The 26,501-nt window shown below is 52.1% G+C and overlaps 1 protein-coding gene across 4 annotated transcripts in view; it reads left to right on the forward strand.

Moving 5' to 3' along the window:
* CUX2 (cut like homeobox 2) overlaps nucleotides 1–26,501 on the forward strand; it is a 324,472-nt gene that overhangs the window by 244,755 nt on the left and 53,216 nt on the right. For all 4 annotated transcript variants that reach the window (XM_030821389.1, XM_030821390.1, XM_030821392.1 and 1 more), the window contains exons 5-9: nucleotides 18,121–18,255; nucleotides 20,186–20,309; nucleotides 22,067–22,143; nucleotides 23,203–23,269; nucleotides 25,030–25,078. In XM_030821389.1, the coding sequence (XP_030677249.1) occupies nucleotides 18,121–18,255; nucleotides 20,186–20,309; nucleotides 22,067–22,143; nucleotides 23,203–23,269; nucleotides 25,030–25,078 (452 nt within the window). The remainder of the gene's footprint in view (nucleotides 1–18,120; nucleotides 18,256–20,185; nucleotides 20,310–22,066; nucleotides 22,144–23,202; nucleotides 23,270–25,029; nucleotides 25,079–26,501) is intronic.

Below are 26,501 nucleotides of genomic sequence, written 5' to 3' on the forward strand. Positions count from 1 at the left end.
CCTGGTTTTAAAGATTGAAGTGCCACCACGTGGAGTTCATTTCTGGGGTACTTTCTGTGTGTCAGGCAGTGTGTTCAGCCCTTACAGATACAAATTCACTGATTCCACACACACCCATACCCTGAGAGGTAGGTTCCATCATCCTTCCTCACTGGAAAGCTGAAGAAGTACAGGCTCAGAGAATTCAAGCCACTTGCCCAAGGTCACACAGCAGAGAAGTGATGGAGCCTGAATCTAGACCCACCCCGACCCAGCTCCTTCCCACTACCCTAGTTGCAGGATGAATTTAAAAATCCAAGGAGCTTGGACAAAACCATTGGAGATTCAAACTCTAAAAAGAGTGAAAAACAGTTAAAGCCTCTTTGCTGCCAGTAGATTGAAAAGTTCCAGGCTGGAAGGATGAAGCCTTTGCTGAAATGCAGATGTGTTGCTTGAGGAAGAACAAGTGGAACTTTCATTCAGGAGAGACAGTCACACAGCTCCCAACCTGGCAGGTGGAGGAAGAAGGAGCAAGACTCCAGGTTGAAGAACCTCCCTGCAGAGCCAGGCCAATCCTGTGCTGCCATTTTGCTTCCCACATCACACTTGACTTCTCTGAGCCTCAGTTTCCCCAATGTAAAATGTGGATAATGACCTCCCCTCATTATAGGGGCCTTTGGATGGGTTCAGTGAGCAACAGAGAACACTAAACATGGTGCCCAGCAGTCATTGCCCCATGCAATTCATTCAGTAAATATTGAGTGCCTACTGTTTGCCAGGCACTCTATCAGCAACAGGGGCACAATGTTGAGCAAAACAGACACCACCCCTGCCCTCCTGGAACTTTCTGTACAGCTCAGTATATAAGAACTTGATTTTTTGTTGTTGTTTTTGGGGGGTTTTTTTGTTGGTTGTTTTTTGTTTTTTGTATTTTTAGTAGAGACGGGATTTCACCATAGGCCAGGCTGGCCTTAAACTGCTGACCTCAGTTGATCTACCTGCCTCGGCCTCCCAAAGTGCTGAGATTACAGGCATAAGCTACCACACCTGGCCAAGAACTTTATTTTTATTGTAAGACATGTGGGTTTGAGTCCTGGCTGTGCTATTCCCTGGCTGGGTGGCCTTGAGTAACTAACTGGCTCAACCAACCTCTCTGAGCAGCTGTTTCCTCCTTTGGAAAGCAGACTTACCTCCCAGTGCCACTGGGAGGGCTGAGTAAGGTGAGGAGTGTAAAGTCCTTAGCTGGGTGTCTGGCACATAGTAAATGCTCAGTAAACAGTGGCTGCTGCTGTTGGTGCTGGTGGTGGTGGTATTCTTATTACCATCAGCACCCAGTGCCAAGAAAGAAGACCCTCATTCCCAGCCCTCTGTCCCTGTCCAAGCTAGGAGGAACCCCCTGCTGGCCCCACTGCCAACTGCCCCAAGAAAGGAGTGGGTAGACACATGGCTCACAGCTGCATATAAAGGCTTGGCACCCCATCTGCTATTGAAAAGTTTAGATTAAAGGATCAAAGTTAGTCTCACTGCCACCATCAATAGCCTGAGCCTCCCACCCCCGCAGGCGCCCGGAGCCTGGGCCCAGATGGGAGAAGGCTTCTGTCTCGAAGATATTTTGGAGGGGTGCACGCATACTTCTGCATAAATGTGTTTCTAAACAGCCTCTCGGACAGCCTTTCCGGCTCCGTGTTTCCTAAAAAAGCTCCAAATGCCACTTTCCTTCAGATGGACATAGTGGGAGGATAGAGACAGCTTTTCCTAGATTCCCCAACCCCCTCCATGATTTAAAAAAAAAAAAAAAAAACCACCAACAGCATCAGCTAGTGGTAAAAGATGGAATAGGTGATGTTGTACCCGCCTCCCTGACAGTGCCTTTAGAAAGCCTGGTGTGGTCTTCAGATATTATCAGTCCTTTGACTGTGTTCTCTATGGGTTTGGATCCCATGTAACCAAATGAATTAGTCATTTTACTAAGCAGTTTGTGCCCCAGAGCAGGTTGATGTGTGTCGGACAAAGGCGGGTACACTTCCCCACGGTGTCCCCGATCCCTGCATGCCCATCAGGATCTGCCACCTCTGATGGCTCATAGTGGATCCAAGTCTGCCACTCATCAGCTCATCAGAAGGGTCTGTTGTATTTAAACACTTTAGATTTGGGGTCTGCACATCCAGGTTGGATCTGAGGCTGTTTGATCGTCGTGGCCACCGCCCTGGTCTGTCTGTTGACCGTCTGTGTATTATGGGAGTGAGTAGGGAAACGAAGTCCCACTCACACCCCTGCGTGGTGCTGGCAGCTCTGGGCAGCCGCATGTGTCGGCTGGAAGGCTTCCGGGAGAAGTGCTGAGCCCAACAGAAACCTGCATCGCTGGCTCCAGGCAAGGAGTTGCACGGATGCCCTGTCACTTCTCCTGACACTAGGATACCAGGCTTGCCAGATGCTGGAGTGGGGGCATGATTTTAGAGGTCGGGGGCTTGGCAGCACCTAGTATTTCCCCAAGTGTGGAGTCCACATGATATTGGAGACAGCGTGGGTGTACCCGGACCCAAAACTGAAACTTTGAACACATTGCAGGATGTGCGGGTGCCACCTTTCTGTTCCCTTCTGAGTAAAGTCTCGGCCAGGTACTGGAGCATCTTCAACACCTCCACGCCACCTGCAGCTCTCCCCTTTGAACCTCAGGAGAGGCGGCCCAGGCTCAAGGTCTTGGGCAGGCCACAGGGTCTAATGAAAATTCAGATTCAGTAACATCCATTTTCTGTTTTGTTTTGTTTTTTTCCTTGTCTTTATTTTTATGATCGAAGCACCTTCTACTTATGATATAAGATCCCGATTTTCTATTTATGAAAGTGAGATAAAACATTACTTTAAAATATATATATTTTTAAAAAGTGAGTCAGCCCGGGCACACTAGCTCATGCCTATAATCAAAGCACTTTGGGAGGCTGAGGTGGGAGGATTGCTTGAGTCCAGGAGTTTGAGACCAGCCTGGGCAACATAGCAAGACTCTGTCTCTACAAAAAATTTTAAAAATAGCTGGGCATAGTGACATGTGCCTGTAGTCCTAGCTACTGGGGAGGCTGAGGTGGGAGGATCACATAAGCCCAAGGAGTCGAGGCTGCAGTGAGCTGCCAGGATCGCACCACTGTACTCCAGCCTGGATGACAGTGTGAAAATGCTGTCTCAAAATAAAAATAAATAAAAAGTGAGTCACATAGGGCAGATGTCAAGTTAATCATCTTTCGGGGGCATATGGACACGGCAGAAGTTATAAAGGGAATACACCAGTGTCTGGCATTTGGGTCGCATTGGCTTGGTGGAAAGGCCTGGGTTCAAATCCACCTCTGACTTTTTCTTGCCTGGTGACCTTGAGCAAGTGTGTTCCTTCGGCTGGGCCTCAGTGTTCTCATCTGGAAAAGGGGGGTTATAGTGATAGCTCACGTAGTTGTTTCCTTTTTTTTTTTTTTTTTTTTTTGAGACAGAGTCTCACTCTGTTGCCCAGGCTAGAGTGCAGTGGCACCATCTCGGCTCACTGCAACCTCCATCTCCTGGGTTCAAGCGATTCTTCTGCCTCAGCCTCCCGAGTAGCTGGGACTACAGGTGCGAGCCACCATGCCCGGCTAATTTTTGTATTTTTAGGAGAGACAGGGTGTCACCATATTGGCTAGGCTAGTCTCGAACTCCTAGACCTCGTGATCTGTCCGCCTCGGCCTCCCAAAGTGCTGAGATTACAGGCATGAGCCACCGCACCCGGCCAGTTGTTTCCATAATTTAAGTGAGATATAGAGATATGCAAAGTGCTGGCACTTGTTGGAGGTGGGGTCAAGAAATTCCAGTTCCTCTGAGCTCTTGGCTCAGGATATCGGGTGGGGGTCTCATCTGCCCCCTGCCCTAACCAACCTTGTGGATGTGGGGGCCCCATCTGCGCCAGGATTAATGGTTGCTGGAGTTTGAGGGAGGAAGCCCAGAAACTCACGTTTGGAGGGCCACAGCCCACTCTGAACCCAGCTGCCACCCTCGGCCACAGCACCCCACCCTCCCAGCCTACGCAGGGAGGGGAGAGGAGATTGGCACTGGGTGTCCCGTGGGCCAGCCCCATATCCCCATCTGTGAAATGGGTTGGTGGTTATGAAGATGGAGCAAAGTTGTATTTCTGGGACGGTAACCCCCAGGGAGGTTGGTAGGACAGTCAGCTGCCGTTTCCTTATCTGATGCAAGCTGTTTCTCCTAGTATTTCCTGTGTCTAGAATACTCCCCCGCACCCCCCCTGCTAGCTGCCTCATTAGGGCTCTGCGGAGACACCACTCCCCTGACCAGGCTGCCCAGTTAGTGCCACCCAGTCCACCCTCTCCCCCAACCCTGTTTCATTTTGCTTCTGAGCCCGTCTCACTCCAGTTGCCTCACCCATGCTTTGTCCATCATTCCCTCTAGAATGTCAGCCCCAGGAGGGCAGGAATTTTCTATCATTTCCTGCTGGACCTCCACAGCCCAGAGCTTTCCCTGACACACAGCAGGCACTCGGGAAATATTTGGCAACTGAAGAAATGCTGTCAACACGTAGTGGACTGGTGGATAAATGACGACTGCATTGGGGACTCTTAGTCACCTGTCACGGCTGTAACAAATACCATGAGCTTAGAGGCTTAAAACAACACACATTGATGATCTCACCGTTCTGCGGAACAGAAGTCCAAGATGGGTCTCACTGGACAAAAATCAAATCATTCGCGGGGCCGTGTTGTTTCTGGAGGCAGGAGGCTGCAGGGGAGAAATCGTTTCCTTGTCTTTTCCACCTTCTGGGGCTGGGGCTGCCTATGTTCCTTGGCTCATGGCCTCTTCTTCCATCTTCAAAGCCAGCCAGGCAGCCTCTTCAGTCAATCTCCGACTGTGATCCCCTTCCATCTGCAACCTTCAGTCCCTGTTCCATGTAACATAACACTCACGGGCAGGGTGTGGTGGCTCACACCTGTAATCCCAGCACTTTGGGAGGCTGAGGCGGGAGGATCACCTGAGCCCAGGAGTTTGAGACCAGCCTGGGCAACAACCCCATCTCTACAAAAATTAAAAAATTATCTGGGCGTGGTGGCATGTGCCTATGGCTACTCCAGAGGCTGAGACAGGAGGATGGATCGCTTGAGCCCAGAAGGTCGAGGCTGCAGTGAGCCGTGATTGTGCCACTGCACTCTGACCTGGGTGACAGAGCAAGACCCTGTCTCTAAAAAGAACAACAAAAAACACTCACAGGTTCTGAGGGTCAAGATGTCTTTGAGGAGCCATTATTCTGCCTGCTACAGAGATGCCCCCAGGAAAACTCTCAAACTCTGTGGCGCCCTACCCTCTCACCCAGAGCTCTAATAATTTCATCATTTATCACACTTTTCAAACAACCCACGTTAATTGAGCGCCTACTACATGAAGAGCCAGAGCAGGACCCAGGGAAGGAAGGGAAGACTCAGGAATGAAAAACAAGATTCCCTTGGTGTTCCATGGCTGTCAGGTTCTCTGAGAAATGTTTTCCAAACATTTTAAAGATTTTTTGTCATTTCTCTCTCTTTCAATTTGTGTTTGTAAGAGCAGCCAGTGACATTTAGCTGATGCATCGAATAATACCATTGGACAAAGTAAACGGGAGGCCCTTTGGTTTGCCAGGTCGCCCGGCAGAGCATTCTACTCCATAGAAGTTGGCAGAATCCTGCAATTGTCTGGATATTAGTAATTTTTTCCTCCCTACCCCAACTCCCAGCAAAGTAGCTCAGGGCTCCATGAATTCCTGCCAGATAGGGAAGGTGGGAAGAAATGAGTTCCCTGTACAGTGTAAAATCTGGGAACACAGCACTGTGTTGGGGGAGGAAACAAGGAGTGGAAAATACCCAGGGAAGTAAATGATCTTCATAGCTGTGTACTTTCTAGAGCAGCCAACTGAACCCACAGCGCAGCTCCTCAGGAGTCAGAGAGAATGAGGAGGCAGGAGGATCAGTGCCTAGGACCTGCCAGGTCCCCTTACGGCATGGGCTTGTCTCCCTGAACGGCAAATGAAATGGGTATAGCAGGAGAGAAGTAGGTTAGACTTGAGTGGGGACTTCCTTCCTGAGACTTGGAGCCTTGGCAGTTCCTCAGTCCTGCCTGTCTCACAGTTTGTATTGAGTCCATTGCCACATGTTATGGTTTGAATTGTGTCCTCCAGAAAGATATGTTGAAGTCCTAACCACCACTACCTCTAAATGTGGCCTCATTTGGAAAAAGCATCTTTGCAGGATATAATCAAGGTAAGATTAGGTCATTAGAGAGGCCTCTAATCCAGTATGATTGACGTCCTCAGAAGAAGAGGAGAGGCCAGGTGTGGTGGCTCATGCCTAAAATCCCAGCACTTTGGGAGGCCAAGATGGAAGGATTGCTGGAACCAAGGAGTTTGGCACCACAGTGAGCTGTGATCATGTCACTGCCCTCCAGTCTAGGCAACAGAGCAAGAACCCATCTCAAAAATAAACAAAGAGCTGGGCTCGGTGGCTCATGCCTGTAATCCCAGCACTTTGGAAGGCCGAGGCCAGCAGATCGCAAGGTCAAGAGATCGAGACCATCTTGGCCAACATGGTGAAACCCCTTCTCTACTAAAGATACAAAAATTAGCTGGGTGTGGTGGCACGTGCCTTTAGTCCCAGCTACTTGGGAGGCTGAAGCAGGAGAATCACTTGAACCTGGGAAGTGGAGGTTGCAGTGAGCCGAGATCGTGCCACTGCACTCCAGCCTGGCGAAAGAGCGAGACTCCATCTCAAAAATAAACAAACAAACAAGGACCAGGCGCGGTGGCTCATGCCTATAATCCCAGCACTTTGGGAGGCTGAGGTGGATGGATCACTTGAAGTCAGGAATTCAAGACCAGCCTGACCAGCATGGCGAAACCCCATCTCTACTAAAAATAAAATACAAAAACTAGCTGGGCATCGTGGCTTATGCCTGTAATTTCAGCTACTTGGGAGCCTGAGGCAGGAGAATCGCTTGAACCCGGGAGATGGAGGTTGCAGTGAGCCAAGATCGCGCTACCCTACTCCAGCCTGGGTGACAGAGCAAGACTGTGTCTCAAATAAATAAATGAATAAGAATCGGGGAGAGAGAGACAGAAGGTCACGTGACAACGAAAGCCGAGATCGAAGTCATGCAGCTGCAAGCCAAGGAAAGCCAGATTGCAGGTGACACCAGAAGCTGGTGGAAAGGCCCGGGTCTCGCCTAGAGCCTTGGAGAGAGCATGGGCCTACTGACACCTGGATTTTGGACCTCCAGCCTCCAAAACACAGCAGAGCAGATTCCTCCGGCTGCTGTGCCCCGTTACCACAAACTGGGTGGTTTAAAGCAACAAATGTTTTCTTTCAGCTGCGGAATCCAGAAGCCCCACATCAAGATGTCAGCAGAGTTAGTTCCTTCTGGAGACTCTGCAGGGGTGTCACACGCCTCTCTCCCAGCTTCTGTGGCTGCCAGCAATCCTTGGCACTCCTCGGCTTCTAGATGTGTCATTTCCACCTCGGCGTCCATCTTCACGTGGCCTCCTTCCCTGTGTGGCTCTGTGCATCCTCTCTTCTTCTCCTGAGGACTCCAGTCATTGCATTAGGACCCAGCCTACTCCAATATGATCTCATCTTGACTTGATGACATCTGCAAAGACCCTATTTCCAAATAGGGTCACATTCTGATGTTCCAAATTCACATGAACTTGGGGAAACACTGTTCAGCTCAGTGCACCAGGTCCCACCAGCGTTTCCTGTGTAACTCTTGGATCTGAGTGCTGCTCCTACTTCTGCCACCACTGTGACCAGAGCCATCATCGCGACTGCCAGGACTGTTGCAGTAGCTGCCTGTCTGGCACCCTCTACACCCCATTTTTCACAGAGCAGCCAGATGAGCCTTTGAAAAAGGCAAATTAGAATGTGTCCTCCCACTGCCCTCATCTACATTATCAACAGAGGGGCTTTGGGATCTACCTGCCCACCTGTGCCCCCCATCTCCCCCAACTCCACTCCAGCCACTGGGACCTGGTGTCATGTCCTCAGATGCCACTGAGCTTTGCACAGATTCCTTCCAGCCACCAGCCTTTTGCACAAGCGGTGCCTCCCACCTAGACCTCTCTCCCACATATCTTCCCTGCTTCTCAGCAGCACCCCTAGTTCCATGTCACTGAGGTCTTTCCCAATCTCCTCCCTAAGGTGAGTCGAGATCCCCCCAGGGTCGGTGTTGATGGAAACATTCTCTATGTTCCCACTGAGCACCTTTCCAAAGGAGCAGCATCTGTCTCCCACACTGGGATGTCAGCTGCACAAAGACAAGGGTCTCATTTGTCTCACTCACCATCATGCCTCCCACAGACGCTCAATAAACTCGGGCTGAGTGAAGCAGGCTCAAGGACTCAGGTGCCCTGAGGAGCTCTGCCAGCTTCAGACTCATCACTGCAGAATGCACCAGCACCAGTCACAGATTTCATATCCACAGACTCCTGGGAAGGGGGTGGGGGGTCTGTGTTTGTCCCTGTTTTACAGATGGGGAAACTGAGGCTCTGAGAAGCAAGTGATTTGGATCCTCCAGGAGGCAGATGCCAAGACAGCTTTAGATATGCAACGGATTTATTAGGGGAAGGCCCGTGAAGGAAAGAGGGGAGGGAGAAGGAGGAGGCGGGATGCTGGTCTGATGCCTGAGAAAAGAGAAGGAGGAGAGAGGATTAGACAGGGTGAGCCTCGGACTGCAGCATGGCTCTAAGAAAATCTTGGCCAGGGTGGTGGGGAGTTTCAGAGCAAGGTGTATTGGTCAGCTCCGGCTACCATTAAAAACATACCACAGGCTGTGTACAGTGGCTCACACCTGTAATCCCAGCACTTTGGGAGGCCGAGGCAGGCAGATCACAAGGTCAAGAGATGGAGACCATCCTGGCTAACACGGTGAAACCCCATCTCTACTAAAAATACAAAAAATTAGCTGGGCGAGGTGGTGGGCGCCTGTAGTCCCAGCTACTTGGGAGGCTGAGGCAGGAGAATGGCGTGAACCTGGGAGGCAGAGCTTGCAGTGAGCCAAGATCGCGCCATTGCACGCCAGCCTGGGCAACAGAGCGAAAACCTGTCTCAAAAAAAAAAAAAAAAAAAAATACCACAGGCCGTGCACCTTGGCTCACGCCTATAATCCCAGCACTTTGGGAAGCCGAGGCAGGCAGATTGCCTGAGGTCAGGAGTTTGAGACGAGCCTGACCAACATGGTGAAACCCCGTCTCTCCTAAAAATACAAAATTAGGTGTGGTGGCCTGCACCTGTAGTCCCAGCTACTCAGGAGGCTGGGGCAGGAGAATCACTTGAGCCTAGGCAACAAGCACGAAACTCCATCTAAAAAAACACACAGAACAGGAGGCTTAAACACAAGAAATTTACTTTCCCACAGTGCGGAAGGCTGGAAGTCCAAGATCAAGGTGCCTTCAGGGTTGGTTTCCAGTAGAACCTCCCTTCCTGGCTTGCAGACAGCTGCCTTCTTACTGTGTCCTCACACAGCCTTCCCTCTATTAGTGCACAGAAAAAGGGATGGTCAATGGGTCATTTAAATTAGTGTCCCACCTCTCCCCACCAAAGGCTGTTCAGAAAGTCAGGGATGCTTCTGACAATCTAGAGGATACCATGGTTCGGGTGTGGTGGCTCACATCTGTAATCCCAGTACTTTGGAAGGCCGAGGCGGGCAGATCACTTGAGGTCAGGAGTTAGACACCAGCCTGGCCAACATGGTGAAACCCTGTCTCTACTAAAAATACAAAAAAAAAAAAAATTAGCCAGGTGTGGTGGCGCCTGCCTGTAATCTCAGCTACTCTGGAGGCTGAGGTGGGAGAATCACTTGAACCCAGGAGGCAGAGGTTGCAGTGAGCCGAGATCGCGCCAACTGCACTCCAGCCTGGGTGATGGAGTGAGACTCTGTCTTAAAAAAAAAAAAAACCCATCTCCAAATGTAGTCACATGGGGGGCAGGTTAGGCCTTCAGGATGCAGGTCTGCGGCAGGCAGGGTCACAGTTCAGTCCATGGTACAATTGCCTGTTCCAGCATCGGGCAGGACTACCCCCACCGTGCTCAGCCATTGGAAGATGCCACACCTGGAAGCTGTCACCAATGCCTCGAGGGAGGTTTTCTCTTGAAGGGAGCACTGAGTGGCACCTTCCACAGCTGCCACGATTCATAATAGCAGCACTCATTTGGAGTCCGCAGATGACGGGCACTGAAGCGGGAGCTCGGTGTGCTCAGATAACCCCAGCATAACCCCGTGCCATAGGTCCTTTTGTTATCTCCCTTTTACTAATGGGGAAACTGAGGCTTGGGGACCCTAAGTGACTTTCCCTGGTGGTGTTACAGCCAGGGTTTGACCTCCAGCCTCCCAGCCTGGCTTCATTTCCCTTTCTCTAAGCTTGTCTTTGAGGATTTGGGGAAGTCACAGTGTTCCCCAATTTCTGTATTTTCAGTAGAGAGGGGTTTCACCATGTTGGTCAGGCTGGTCTCAAACTCCTGACCTCAGGCAGTCTGCCCACCTCAGCCTCCTAAAGTGCTGGGATTACAGGCGTGATGAGCCATGGCACCCAGCCTGTGGTTTGTTTTTAATGGCAGCTGGAGCTGACCAATACACCTTGCTCTGAAACTCCCCACCAGCCTGGCCGAGACTTTCTCAGAGTCGTGCTGCAGTCCGAGGCTCATCCTGTCCAATCCTCCCTCCTCCTTCCCTCCTTTCTCAGGCATCAGACTAGCACCCTGCCTCCTCTCTCTCCTTCCCCTCTTTCTTTTGTGGGCCTTCCCCTACTAAATCCCTTGCATATCTCTTGTATCAAGTTCAACCATGAGGGTGTCTCATAATCACCCTCCCTGACCATCCCAGCTGTAAGGGATAGACCCAGGGCCAAAGCACTCGCTTCCATGGGATCCTGCCTCTATCTGATGACACCTAATGTTGAGTGCATGCCTGGCATATATTGTAATGGGCATTTGGACAGGGGAACCAGAGAATTCAGTGCATTGTCCAGCGTCACACAGCAGGCCAGCAGCAGGACCGAGGGCAGCCATCTGACTTGTGCTCTTGGTCTAATAGTAAGAAGCCACGGCCCTCATGTCCCGTCTCAAAGCAGCCTGGCCCAGGAGACAAGGCCGGGCAGGAGCACAGCACAGCTTGGACACGAGCGTTGGTCCCCTCTGGCCTCCCTGGGAATCAGCCCATTGTTCTTTACTGAGCACTTAGGTGTACCAGGCACTGTGTTAACTGCTTTACAAAACTCAGGTTTCACATCTTCATAGTAACCTTGGTAGATGCGGTTAGTGTCACCATTTTACAGAAGGGAAAACTGAAGCTTAAAGGGCTGAAATGCTTTACTTAAGACCGCACAATGAGTAAGTGGCAGAGATGGGATTCTAACCCAGATGGCTCTGCCCGCAGAGCCGCGCTTTGAGCTCACCTCCCACTTCTTGCTCTCGCTCTAATCAAACCTCTGCTCAAGTGACGCTTTCGCCTTGTGCAGCTCGGAAGGGCCTCTGGTCTCTTCGCCAACCTCTCATTGTCTCAGTTAGTGAGCAGATGTTTATGAAGCACCTACTGTGTGTCAGCAAACAAGACAGACCCTTAGAGCCTGTTTCCTCCTCTTTCCTTCCTGGAGGCGCACTGCAGGAGTCCACCCCTCCTGGTTGCTTCCTGGCCAGGCTGCCCTGCACCAGCCCTGTCTAAGCCACAGGGTTTCCTTTCTCCCCCAAACCTGTGACGATGTCCGGGAAAGCCCAGGGTACACCTGGTCCTGCACCCTCCTGAGCATTCAATCCTCAGTCTCTTTATTATTAGGCCCAATTTTTACCCAGCCTTGAAATGAACCTATTTTTTAGGTCTCCTTTGGCCCAAAATCATTCATCACATGTATCCATCAGAGTTCTTTAGTGTCATGCAGCAGAAGCCAGCTCTGCAAAACTATTAGGCACGAAAGGAATTTATTAGAAGGCAGAAGGTGGGGGAGAATGGTGAGACCACCTGGGTCAGATGGGACCAGAGCAGTGGGTAGCTGGGCCGGCTGAGGGATTCATTCAAATTCCCAGGTCAGAGCATCTGACCCTCTGCCAGGGGAAGGCGGGGCATCTTAATTGACAGCTCCATTGTATCTAAGAGAGAAAGGAAATCATCCATTAGTTAGAAGGTCTAACAGCTGAGCCATGAATGACCCCACCTGCTCCTGAAAGGACTAAGATTGACACACATGAGGATCTTTAGGACTGAGACCCTGAGATGTTTGACAAATTCCCCAGGGGACTCTGATGTGCCCCTGCTTAGAGCCAGCAAGGTCTCTCCAGCACCCTGTTCTGCCAAGCGGGGCCAATGTCCCTGGATGGCAGCCCAGCCCTCCCTGCCTCACCCTGGGGAAATGACTTCACCCCAGTGCCTCCATTTTTCCATGTGAGAAATCGGGATCCAGCAGTGCCTGCCTCCGTGTTGTGGTGAAGACTGAATGAATTCTAATCCATGGAAAGGGCTTTGGCCGTTAGGACTCCATTGCAGCCCCACTTTGGCCAAGGCATCTGGATGTCACTGCCACCTTCTCCCTCAAGTTGGGGAATCCGGGGCAGCACAGTGTGAGAAGAAGAGGTCTAAGGGCCCATCTCAGCCTGCCACCAACTCTCCAGCAGATTTCAGGGATAACATCAGACCCCACTGTGTTCTGGGGTGGAAGGGATGTTGGCCAGATTGATCTGATAGATCCCTCCCTAGTGTGACTTTCTAAGCTTGAATCTTTGGGTCCCAGAGTAGAGTTAGCTCAAAGCAGGATTATTAGATTCTGGGTCTCTGGGGGACTGATGCAAACAGCTGAAGCCATACCCTGTCCCGAGTTCCACAGAGCATATCTGCCCAGACAGCCAGCGCCCAGAATGCCAGCACCTGGTGTGCTGCCTTGTCTAGGGGTGATGAAAGCAGACAGCACTTAGCAAGCCCCACCCTGTGCCTGGCGCCATGCAATTCTCTGCACACCTTCTCTCCCCAAGTCCTTAACCACCCTACACATGCACCCCCATTTTACAGATGAGGAAACAGAGGCTCCAAGAGGTTAGCTTGGCCAATTGCAGTAGGAGCTGACACCCAATCCTTAAGTCACTACTGCCTCTCTCAATATCTTTTTAAAATCTTCCCAATAAGAATTCCTGGGAAGGCCAGGTGTGGTGGCTCACACCTGTAATCCTAGCAGTTTGGGAAGCCAAGGCAGGAGGATCACTTTAGGCAGGGGTTTGAGACCAGTCTGGGCAACATAGCAAGACCCCATCTCTACAAAAATTAAAAAATCAGTGGCCAGGCACAGTGGCTCATGCCTGTAATTCTAGCACGTTGGGAGGCCAAGGCAGGTGGATCACCTGAGATTGGGAGTTTGAGACCAGCCTGGCCAACATAATGAAACCCCATCTCTACTGAAAACACAAAAATTAGCCTGGCATGGTGGTAGCTGTAGTCCCAGCTACTCGGGAGGCTAAGGCAGGAGAATCGCTTGAACCCAGGAGGCAGAGGTTGCAGTGAGCCAAGATCTAGCCATGGCACTCCAGCCTGGGCAACAGAGCAAGACCTTGTCTCTAAATAATAACAATAATAATAACTCCTGGGAATTAGGAAGTTTCCAGTTTATAAGTGGAGAAACTGAGGCTCCAGGCCCTATGGGATCTGGACCCTGAGCTGGACTTTGGATTCTGTGAGCTTAATGACTGTTTTACACTGTACCTGCAAAGGAAGGCAAAAAGACAGAGCTTTGAGATCTATGGACCTGAATCAAAGGTCCAGCCAGCCCCCGTTTCCACCAACCTCTCTGGGGAGCCACCTGAGGCCAGCCTCCCCAAGACAGAGCACACAGCCAGCAAGGAATGACCCAGAGGGCCTTGGAGTAGAACGAAACGTCAATACCTAATCCCTGTGAACAGGGTGAGTGACAGACATCCTTTATCACCAAGTATAGTCATTTGGCTCAATGGGCTCATGGCCAGCAGGGCCCCTGGGCCACGAGCCGGATCCTCCCCCTCCTTGGAACCGGAGCAAGCCCTCCATGGCCCCACACAGTCCGCTTGGCACTGCACCGTCTTGTATTTGTCTAACTTCCCTGACCCCGGCGAGTGTTCGTCGCCTTTTTTCCTCCTTTCTCAAAAACCAGGACACAATAGGAAGCATTTCCTTGAACTTATTAAAAAATCCAGACTTGTAAATTAATTTGTTCGTGTTGTACAAAGGCAGTGCAGATGGACTCATTAGCATGCACACAACAAATAATTATAGATGAATTTTTAGCTGGCCTGCCTAATGCGCTTGCTGGGTTAATTATGTCAATGTATAATTACATCAGCCCGGGGAGACATAATGGCATACCCTGCTGCGCAGGCCCTGCCTAATGACGGGGCGTGGGGGCTGCCGGCAGACGAAAGCCACGGCCGCCTTCCCGCGCACCTGCTTACCTCGGCCTGGACGCCCATTGTCCAAGCCCCTGCCACCTAAACAAACAGGTCACAGCAGAGTAAAACAGGGAAGCCGCCTTGTTCCAGCCGGACCTGAAGGCCCCATGTACAGGCACTGCCCCATTTCTTCCATCAGCAGATCTTTATTGGGTTGGACTGTGGGTCATACTTCATGGTAGGTACAAGAATTCCAGCAGGGTGGGGGTGGAAGGGGGTGCAAAAACAGACAGTCTGGCCTCCTCTTGTCGAGTTTGCAGACCAGTGGGTGTTAATTAGGTGAACCTGCAAATAAACATGCATTAGAACTGCAGTGGGTGCCGTGAAGGAAAGGTGCAGGCAGTTCATATCAGAGGACAGATTAGTCGAGGAGGGCTTCCTGGAAGAAGTGACATTTGAGTTGCACTATGGAAGGCAAGTAAGTGTTTACTAGCTGAAAGGGGTAGGTCAGGGGAGGGTGTTCCTGGCAAAGGTTCTCATGCAAAGGGTCTGAGGTGGGAAGCCAATGTGACTGGAGCTCAGAAAGATGTGAGGGCTTCTGCTTACTCTGAGCTGACCAAGTGTCTGGTGCCATGTGGAGCATTTTACATGTGTCCTTACCACAGCCCCATGAGGTTGCTACATTTATGGTGAGGCACAGAGAGGTAGAGTCACTTGCCAAAGTCACACAGCAATCCCAAGAAGCAAGTATAGATTAGCAGACTCCGGGGATACCTAACCTTGAGGTCCACATTCTTGATCCCTCTGCTTCCCAGCAGAGAGCAAGGGCCAAGCAGATACTGGCAGAAAAATCTGGGGGAGGGGCCAGGCACGATAACTCACGCCTGTAATCCCAGCACTTTGGGAGGTCAAGGCAGGCAGATCACCTGAGGTCAGGAGTTCGAGACCAGCCTGACCAACATGGTGAAACCCCAACCCTATTAAAAATACAAAAATATGGCTGGGCGCAGTAGCTCATGCCTGTAATCCCAGCACTTTTGGAGGCCAAAGTGGGTGGATCACCTGAGGTCAGGAGTTCAAGACCAGCTTGGCCAACATGGTGAAACCCCATCTCTACCAAAAATATAAAAATTAGCTGGGTGTGATGGCGTGCATCTGTAATCTCAGCTACTCAGGAGGCTGAGGCAGGAATGTTGCTTGAACCCAGGAGGCAGAGGTTACAGTGAGCCGAGATCATGCCACTGCATTCCGGCCTGGGCAACAGCACAAGACTCCATCTCAAAAAAAAAAAAAAATACAAAAATACAAAAATTACCCAGGCGTAGTCGCACACACCTGGAATCCCAGCTACTCGGGAGGCTGAGTCAGGAGCATAGCCTGAACACAGGAGGCAGAAATTGCAGTGAGCTCAGATCACGCCACTGCACTCCAGCCTGGGCAACAGAGCCAGACTCTGTCTCAAAAAAAGAAAAAAGGAAAAAAGAAAATTCTGGGGGAGGGACCAGGAAGAGACAGGGCTTCCATGCATTAGAAAGAACTGAACCAGACTAGACCCCTTGGTCCATATCCAGGACCCTGGCTTTCCTGGGTGCCATGGACACCATCTGCACCTACTCGGGCTGTCAAGAGCAGGCACTAGGACAGGAGGCCTTTGTGATATCACAGCAAGAGGCCCAGATTCGAGTCTCACATCTATCCTTCAGCAAGTCACCTGGTTTCTCTGAGCCTCAGTTTCCTCATCTGTGAAAATGCATTGGATCCAAGCCAGCCTCCAGGGGATGCCGTGAGGATGCTGGGAAGCCAGTCCCGTGCATGGGCTTTGTAGCCTGGAAGATGCCAACATACCTCTGAGATGATCCACGTTTCTTAGTCCCTGCCCTAGATGGGGACTTAGGGAAAGTGTCCTGGAAGAAGTGAGGCAGGACTCCAAAGTGTAAGGAAGCGGATGTGCTTGCGGTGTGAAGGGCTGGGAGAGGGAACCGAATTTCAGGCAGAAGGACTTGCACGTTCCTCATCTTTGAGTGATTGGGGAATTGGTGGACATCTTACATCTAGATGTGTGTTTTGCCCCCGAAAACGCCCTTAACCAACAACGTGTGTCACAAATGACGGTGTCACCAGGTCCACCAAGAAGCACATCAAGGATTACATGGGAGAGGATGTTGGTGCAAAATAGGAATGCAGGGAGCGGGAAGGCTGGGAGAGCTCGTGGAGAGGTGGGGCAGCTGCCTGGGAGCATCTAGACCCCCACACAGCCTACAGAAGTGCTGGGCGAGGCTATGGGGGAGTCGTCACTCCTAAGTCAGCCCTCAGAGCAGTCCCACCTCGGTATCCCTGCTGCACACAGGCATGGTCGGCGGAGGCCATGGGAAGGTTGGCCTCAGAGCAATGGATCTCAGAGCAACAGCCAGATCCTTGCTCAGTGTCCCTCACTGTGGTTGGAGGTCTGCAAGGCACAGTCTCAAAGTGCCACAGATGGCATCATAAAATCAAGAAAATCCAATGAAGCCAGGGCAACATGGTGAGACTTGTCCCTACAAAAAAATACAAAAATTAGCTGGGCATGGTGGTGCACACCCTTGATCCCAGCTACTCGGGAGGCTGAGGCAGGATCACTTGAACAGAATCTCACTCTGTTGCTGAGGCTGGGGTACAGTGATGCAATCTCCACTCTCTGCAGCCTCGACCTCCCAGGCTCAAGTGATCCTCCCACCTCAGCCTTCTGAGTAACTGGGACTACAGGCATGTGCCACCATGCCCAGCTAATTTTATTTAATTTTTTTTTTGAGACGGAGCCTTACTCTGTACCCCAGGCTGGAGTGCAGTGGTGTCATCTCAGCTCACTGCAACCTCTGCCTCCCGGGTTCAAGTGATTCTCCTGCCTCAGCCTCCCAAGTAGCTGGGATTACAGGTGCCCGCCACCACACCCAGCTAATTTTTATATTTTTACTAGCAATGGGGTGTCACCATATTGGTCAGGTTGGTCTCGAACTCCTGACCTCAGGTGATCCACCCGCCACGGCCTCCCAAAGTACTGGGATTACAGGCATGAGCCACTGTGCCCAGACTATTTTTTAAATCTTTTTGCAGAGATGAGATCTTGCCACGCTGCCCAGGCTGGTCTTGAACTCCTGGGCTCAAGTGATCCTCCCACCTCGGCCTCACAAATTGCTGGGATTACAGGCGTTAGCCACTGCACACAGCCAACCTTTTTTTTTTTGAGACAGAGTCTTGCTCTGTCGCCCAGGCTGGAGTGCAGTGGCATGATCTCAGCTCACTGCAATCTCCACCTCCTGGGTTCAAGCGATTCTCCTGCTTCAGCCTCCCGAATAGCTGGGACTACAAGCATGCACTACCACGCCTGGCTAATTTTTTTGTATTTTTAGCAGAGACGGGGTTTCACCATGTTGGTCAGGCTGGTCTTGAACTCCTGACCTGAAATGATCCGCCTACCTTAGCCTCCCAAAGTGCTGGGATTACAGGCATGAGCCACTGCACCCAGCCTGGCCAACTATTATTATTGTTAGTATTATTCCCAGCTGGGCAGGATACCCACACCCTGGAGATAGCAGGTGCTCCCCTGAACAAGTGCCTGGACAAGCCTGCTCCCTCGTAGAGCAGAAAGTCCATGCTACTTCCTGTAAGCTAGCAGGGTGACTCCAGTGGCTCCTGTGGGACCTGCCAGGCCCTGCAGCCACAGCCCGGTTGTCCCTATCCATCAGGCCCTCAGCATCCCTGTCTTTCTCTCCCTGCACAGACCCCGTTCCTGTGTTTGAGGCGGCGCGCAGCCTAGACGACAGACTGCAGCCCCCCAGCTTTGACCCCAGTGGGCAGCCCCGGCGAGACCTCCACACTTCGTGGAAGAGGAACCCTGAGCTCCTCAGCCCCAAAGGTACTGATAAGGCCTTCTTGGAGCATCTACAATAAACAACCAGGCTGCAGATCTTCAGAGCCAAACTCGGCCAGCCTTGTTGCAGGGTGGCTGGGGCAGGGAACTGGGCAGGTGAAGGCCTTTGGTAACTCCAGTTCCTGGGTATATATTGATCCTGGCACTGGAAATGCAGTTGGGAGTAAAAGAGAAAAAGCCTGCCCTTGTGGTGATGATCTTCTAGAAGGGGAGACTGTCAGTAAACAAATTAGTAAGACTCATAGCGTAGAAGGTGGAGAGAAAAGTCAAGAGACCCATTCAGGTTCCCACCCTCCATGGCCAGCCCCAAAGCATCCTCTGCCTCAGTGATGAATTCAGCACCAAAAGCACCCACCAAGCCCTGGGATGAGGGCTTGCCGAGGTGGACGTGATGCAGGTGAGGCCAGTGATGGCTGAGTGTCCACATGCGCGCCCTCCACAGCAGGGAGGGGAAAATGTCTGGCAGTCCTTCAGTAAGTAAAATACAGGCTCACCACATGACCCAGCAGTGCCACGGCTAGGTGTGGACCCCAGAGAATTGAAAACACGGGCTCAAAACAGTGTACACAAATGTACATGGCAGCGTTACTCATAACAGCAAAAGCAAAAACAACTCAAGTGGCTTTCAACAGCTGAATGAACAAACAAAATATCCATAGAATGGAATATTACTCGGCCATGAAAAGGAAGGAAGCACTGATCCATGCTACAACATGGATGAACTTTGAAAACATGGTGCTGGCCGAGCGCAGTGGCTCATGCCTGTAATCCCAGCACTTTGGGAGGCCAAGGCGGGTGGATCACAAGGTCAGGAGTTCCAGACCAGCCTGACTAACATGGTGAAACCCCATCTCTACTAAAAATACAAAAATTCACCGGGTGTGGTGGCTCACACCTGTAATCCCAGCTACTTGGGAGGCTTAGGCAGGAGAATTGCCTGAACCTGGGAGGCAGAGGTTACAGTGAGCCACGATCACGCCACTGCACTCCAGCCTGAATGCAGTGACAGAGCAAGACTCCATCTCAAAAAATAAATAAAAAGAAAACATGGTGCTGAGTGGAAGATGCCAGACAGGAAAGGCCACATAATGTACGATTCTGTTGGTGTGAAATGCCAAAACAGGCAAATCCGTAGAGACAGAAAGGAGATTGGTCTTTGCCTAGGGCTGGAGGAAGGGGAATGGGGAGTTGTTTAATGGGTACGAGGGGTTTCCTTTTGGGGCAGTGACAGTGTTCTGGAATTAGTGGCGATGGCTTCACAAAATTGTGAATATACTAAATGTCATTGCAAAATGGTGGTTAAAATAGTGAATTTTGGCCAGGTACATTGGCTTACGCCTGTAATCCCAGCACTTTGGGAGGCCAAGGCGGACAGATCACTTGAGGTCAGGAGTTCAAGGCCAGCCTGGACAACATGGTAAAACCCCATCTCTACTAAACATACAAAAATTAGCCAAGCATGGTGGCAGGCACCTATAATCCCAGGTACTCGGGAGGCTGAGGCAGGAGAATCGCTTGAACCCAGGAGGCAGAGGCTGCAGTGAGCTGAGATTGTGCCACTGCACTCGCAGTCCAGCCTGGGCAACAGAGCAAGACTCCATCTCAAAAAAAAAAAAAAAAAAAGGTGAATTTTATGTGACGTATATTTTACCATAATTTTAAAAGTATAATAAAGCAGGCTGCGGAGTCATGAGCAGGCAAAAGAAGGTCTGCGTGTGCTGACACTGGTGCCACAGTGGAAATGACCTGTGTGCTGAGGACATGCGGCCCGCAGGGCCCCACAGCTGTGCTCTCTCCAAGGCCCAAGTTTGGGAAATTGATCGCAATTGATGATCGATCCGGTTTACAGAAAGCTGCTCTGGCTGTCACGTTGCTCTCTTGGCAATGGGGGTTTTCCCTCTTTTTCTCCCTGCAGAGCAGAGAGAGGGGACGTCGCCTGCTGGGCCCACGCTGACCGAGGGAAGCTGCCTCCCAGGCATTCCCGGGAAAGCCCTCCTGACAGAAACCTTGCTGCAGAGAAATGAGGCGGAAAAACAAAAGTGAGGAAGGGAGGGGGGGTGGGAAGGAGGAAGGAATGGACAGGGCTCCTGCTGCCCCACCTGGCTGGGTCGTGGACAGGGAAAGTCTCCTACCAGAATCCAGATGCAGGCTGGAGACCGAGATGAGGAAGGGCCCAGGGCTTTGGACTCCAGCCGGAGTCCACTGCAGGAACTCAGTGGCCAGCCCTGGGCAAGTCACATCATCCTCTGAGCCTCAATTTCCCTACCTGGGAAATGGGGCTAAGGGTGGTCCATTGCTCAGCATTCTCTAGAGAAACTGAACTGTTAGGATTTTTTAAATGATTAAGACATGTATTCCTAGGACTTAGCTTATGCAGTTGTGGGAGCTGCCAGGTACAAAATTGGTAGAGCAGGAGTTGGTGCTGCAATCTTTTTAAATTTTATTTTACAATAATTATAATGTTTTAGAGATGGGATCTTGCTCTGTCACTCAGGCTGGAGTGCGATGACACAATTATAGCCCATTACAGCCTGTAATCCCGGCACTTTGGGAAGCCGAGGCAAGAGGATTGCTTGAGGCCAAGAGTTCAAGACCAGCCTGGGCTACAGAGCTGGAGTGCAGTGGTGCAATCTCAGCTCACTACAACCTCCGCCTTCTGGGTTTAAGCAGTTCTCCTGCCTCAGCTTCCCGAGTAGCTGGGATTACAGGTGCGCACTACCACACCTAGCTAATGTTTGTATTTTTAGCAGAGACAGAATTTCACCATGTTGGCCAGGATAGTCTCAAAATCCTGACCTCAAGTGATCCTCCTGCTTTGGCCTCCCAAAGTGCTGGGATTACAGATGTGAGTCCCTGTGCATATATATAAATATATATATTTGTTTGTTTGTTTTTTTTAATTAGCCAAGCATAGTGGCATGCACCTGTAGTCCCAGCTACATGTGAGGCTGAGGCAGAGCAGAGGATCACTTGAGCCCAGGTGGTTGAGGCTGTAGTGAGCTATGATTGCGCCACTGCACTCCAGCCTGAGCAACAGAGCAAGACCCTATCTTTAAAAAAAAAAAAAAGAAAACGGGCCGGGCACGGTGGCTCATGCCTGTAATCCAAGCACTTTGGGAGGCCGAGGCAGGTGGATCACTTGAGGTCGGCAGTTTGAGACCAGCCTGACCAACATGGTGAAACCCTGTCTGTACTAAAATTACAAAAATTAAGTTGTATGTGGTGGTGGGCACCTGCAATCCCAGGTACTCAGGAGGTTTAGGCAGGAGAATTGCTTGAACCTGGGAGGCGGAGGTTGCAGTGAGCCAAGATCGTGCCACTGTACTCCAGCCTGGGCAACAGAGCAAGACTCCGTCTCAAAAAAAAAAAGAAAAAGGAAAACGGAGGAAATGTTACTCCCCCGGGTCAGTATCAGTAACTCACAATATTGTGGAACTATTGGGGGCTGAGCACACCACTGAGCATGCTTCACAGCACCCCCTGAGGCAGACCCTATCAGAAACCCCACTTTAAAAATAAGGAAACTGAGGACCGGAGAGGTTGCTTGCTACTGTAAATTTTTGCCCCTAAAAATCCTGGCAGAAACTAACAGGGGCGGCCATGACGGGGTCCACACAGGCAGTGGAGCAGCAGCACAGACAGGTGCCTGAATGTCGTGTCTAAGGACTTGCAGAAAGACAGAGGTGCAGGTTACAGGGCGTGGGCAAGGGGTAGGAAGCAAGATGGGGCTCGACTCGGGGGCCCCAGGCAAGGCCTGTCCCTGCAGCCAGCACAAGCAGGCCTCATCTCTCCGCAGGGGCCTTCAAGAAGTACAGATCACTTTGGCGGCCAGACTGGGGGAGGCAGAGGAGAAAATCAAAGTCCTACATTCAGGTATGCATCAGCACCATGTGGCCCAGAGGGAGGACTAGGAGGGGACGGTAATGCTGTCAACGAGGGGTCACGGCTTGGGGTCTGCCACATCCAGGTGTTTTAGAATCAAGAGGGCAAAATGGGAGTTTGGGAAGAAGAATCTTACCCAGTGGGGGGGCCGAGCCTCTATGCCCCAGAGGCCACATTGCTGTGGAAAGAGGATTTGAGACACAGTTAATTTAGGTGATGGCCAGGCATGATGGCTCACACTTGTAATCCCAGCACTTTGGGAGGCTGAAGTGGGAGGGTCGCTTGAACCCCAGAGGTTGAGACCAGCCTGGGCAACATGGCAAGACCCTGTCTCTAATTAATTAATTAATTAATTAATTTAATACAACCCCTGCAGGGGCCAAAATGCTACCAAGCCACCGACTTAGGGGAGGCATTGGGGAGGGGTGAGGTCTGGGGCAAACTGGAGAAATGAGGCCTCATCTAAAGAGACAGCCACTGCTTAGTACCAGCCAGGCACTACCATATGGTCCCCTGTGGCCAGGCCCTTCCATTTTCCCAGAGAAATTAGAAATCTGGAGTTGTATCAAAAACGCTCATTCGTTGTAACACATGAATCTGTTCATTGTGTGGATCTTCCCTGTCTTCCGGCCTGCCAGGTTGGAACCTCGGGGTGGTTGAGCACATGGATGGATGGCCCTGCCCAGGTCCTGAAATGACTTAAGGGTGTTGGGGGGCTTATACCCCAGGTCATGGGGCAGACAGCACCACACCTCCGCCCCCCAACCCCGGCCTGGGTCCCCTGAGCTACCTAGGCCCATGGAGAGCACCTTATCGGCCCTGCACTGCCCACCCCAGCCACTGCACATCCCTCTCACCAGCCTGAGCCCCTCTGGGGGCAGGAAACTCATTCCCTGTCACCAGTTCTGACTGAGAGAAAGATCTCCCTCACTACCCGAGCTCTCCTTCTGCCTGCTGGGCTTCGCAGAGGGAGTGGGCTCCACCTCCATGGGAGACCCAGCCCCTTCCCACTCGGAGGTGGGGCCTCACCCTGCCTCTGCTTTCTCCCAGCGCTAAAGGCTACGCAGGCAGAGCTGCTAGAGCTGCGGCGGAAATACGACGAAGAGGCAGCATCCAAGTAAGTGAGCCCTGCTAAGGTGTACCTCCTCCCTTGGACCCTCCCAGACAGGCCTCCTCCTTCTGACCCTCCAGTACTTGCCTCCTCCCTCTGACCCTCCCAGATACACCTCCACCCTTTGGCCCTCCCAGAGAGGCCTCCTCCCTCTGACCCTCCAGTACATGCTTCCACCCTCTGGCCCTCTCAGACACGCCTCCTCCCTCTGACCCTCTCAGACAGGCCTCCTCCCCCTGACCCTACAGTACTTGCCTCCTCCCTCTGACTCTCCAGTACTTGCCTCCTGTGACCCTCCAGTACTTGCCTCCTCCCTCTGACCCTCCCAGATACGCCTCCACCCTCTGGCCCTCCCAGACAGGCCTTCTCCCTCTGACCCTCCCAGACACGCCTCCTCTCTCTGACCCTCCCAAACACACCTCCTCCCTCTGATCATCCCAGACATGCCTCCACCCTCTGGCCCTCCAGTACGTGTCTCCTCCTTCTGATCCTCCAGGACTTACATCCTCCCTCTGTCCCTCCAGACATGCCTCTTCCCTCTGACCTCTCAGACATGCCTCCTGTTTCTGACTCTTCTCCTTCCTCTGACTCTTGGCTGGAGGCCCCCATTTCATTAAGCACCTCTGCTCCTCACCCCCAAAGGCACACAGCTGTCATTTGCTGTGCCACTCACACACCACAGCCATAAATAATGTCCTGGGACCTGGGCTAAGCAAGGGGCTGCTTGGTGGGGGCCTCCCCCTTCGCTCTGGCCCCCTGGGACTGTCCCCGCTCCCCAGCTCCACACTCCAATCCTCAGGGGCTGAGAGGCATTCACCTAAATTACTCTGGACTCAAGCGTTTCTTTAGGCTTTAAGAAATCATTCATTCTGCAAACACTTATTGAGCACCTACTGTTTATCCAGTGCTGTTCTGGGTCCTTAGAGGAAACGTGAGAACATGACCCTGTCCTCAGTCAAGGAGAGGAGACAAAAACTGATGTGCAGTGATACATTTGTTCATTCATACATATTGAGGACTCACTGTATGCCCAGCACTGTTCTTGGCACATGGCAAATGCTACAAAGGGAAGAACTGGGGATGGGAAAAGAGAATGACAAGCAGGGGTGGGTCCTTTATCCAGGTAGTCAGGGAGAACTCCCTGGAGGAGGTGGCTTTCAGAATGAGGAGAAGGCCATGTGAAGAAAGCAGGGAAGGGTGCTCCAGGCAGCAGGAACAGCTTGAGCCAAGGAAGGCCCTAAGCATGCATGAAGCATGTGTGAGGCCTTGAGTCACCAAGTGCTCCCCACGTGCCCCCTGCGTTTCCCACCCCCTGCTAACAGAGGGGATGCCTCTCCCAAGCCCCTCCATGCTGGCAGTCTGGAGGGGGCTGGGCAGCACAGTAAACAAGTGACCACTGGGGACAGTGCAGGGCAGCCTCCCAGGAGAACACTGTGATCAGGGCTTTAAAGCCGGGGGCCATTCTCTTGAGGAAGGGCATTCCAAGCACCACCAGGACAAAGGCTTGGAGGTGGAGTTCAGAGAGTGGCCCCTGGGGGAGAGGGGAGGCCAGGCTGCCCTGAAGAGGTGCAGTGCTGATGCCCTACTCCCTTTTCCTCGAAGCCGAGGCTCTTTTCTCCCCAGCCCAATTTCTCTCCTGTAGCAAGGCTGGAAGGGAGCGCCTTCAGCCCTCCCCTGGGCTCAGGCAGGGGCTGGGGGTGTCAGCAGGGGCATGGGCCTGGAGCCCGCTGGAAGCCCTTCCTCAGGGCCTCATCTTTGTGTCTCAGGGCAGATGAAGTCGGCCTGATCATGACCAACCTGGAGAAAGCTAATCAGGTGAGGAGGCGCAGTTCCCGCCCATGGGTGCCAGAGGCTCCCTCTGCCTGGGGTGGGGGTCTTGGGCCAGATGAGGAGGAAGGGACTGAGCTTCATCAATATTTATTCAACTGTGGGTCCTGTGCATGCCAAGTGAGGGAGCCAGGAGGAGTCTGGGCCCCAGGCCCTGCCCTCTCCAAGCTCCCAGGGTGGGCCCGGGGTGGGGGTTGGGGTAGGGAATGCAGACAGACACACTTGGAAATAGAGTGCTCCAAGCAGCAACAGGCAGGAAGGGGCCCCTGACCCAGACTGCGGGAGTCCAGGAAGACGTCCTAGAGGAAGGGGTGTGGAGCTAAGACCCAAAGAATAAATGACAGAGTATCTAGGCATGGATTCTAAGTCGGGCTCCCGCATCCTGCCTTCCTCCAGCTCAGAGGTGCTGCCATCTGGTGGGCAGAGTCAGGCAGGACTTTAAAAGAAGGGCAGCCACAGCCAGGGGGCTCCAGCCCGGAGTCTTGGGTGCCCACCATGTCTGTCCCCCAGCTCCCTGCAATGCCACCAGCCAGAGACATGGCCAGGAGAGGCCAGCAGGGCCTCGAGCCCTCTGTCCCTGGGCTCATCTTCCTGCCTGTGGAGTGGGAGAAGATACCTACCCGCCCTGAGGTCTGCAGGCCCGCACTGTGGCAGGGAGAGAGGTCATTTTCCCCAGGGGCAGTTAAGAAGGGCCTCTTGGAAGACACTTTGAAGCTGGGTTTCAGAGTCCTGATGCTGTCCCCTGAGGGAGGGCAGCCAGGTAGAAGGCTCAGCAGGGGCAGAGGCCCGAGGTGTGGCTCTATGGGCACAGGGTGGGGGCACTCCCTCCTACAGAGGAGACTTGGATAAAAGGGCTGATTCTATGTCCCTGGGAAGCCACCAGAAGGTGCAGGTCTGGGCTGGAAGTGCTGAGACTCTATGAGCCCCTACCCCTATAGAAGCAGTGTCCCCTAGGAGGGTCAGGAAGGCCAAAGACAGGGCCAGGTTACAGTGGTGGTGGTGACCACAGTGGCTTCCCTGAGCTTAGGTCCAGCATATTTTTCTGAAATGATCATTAAGCCCCATTTTGTATAGGCTACATAGCCTTTTTAGTATGATTTTTTGAATAGGTAATGCATTCATGTAGTTCAGAACTCAAGAAGCTACACAAGAGCCTGTCTAGGAAAGTCCAGCTCTCCTCCCAGTTCTCCTCCCCTGCAGCAGCCTCTCTTCCAGCCCCTGGGTTCTCCTTCCAGTGATGGTCAATCCACTCACAAGCCCACAAATATATCTTTTTAGGGGGGGCAAGGGGGACAGGGTCATACTCTGTCGCCCAGGCTGGAGTGCAGTGGCACAATCACGCCTCACTGTAGCCTTCACCTCCCCGGCTTAGGTGATCCTCCCACCTCAGCCTCCCAGGTAACCAGTTAGC

Source organism: Nomascus leucogenys, chromosome 10 (genome assembly GCF_006542625.1).
Source record: "Nomascus leucogenys isolate Asia chromosome 10, Asia_NLE_v1, whole genome shotgun sequence".
Classification (NCBI taxonomy): Eukaryota; Metazoa; Chordata; class Mammalia; order Primates; family Hylobatidae; genus Nomascus; species Nomascus leucogenys.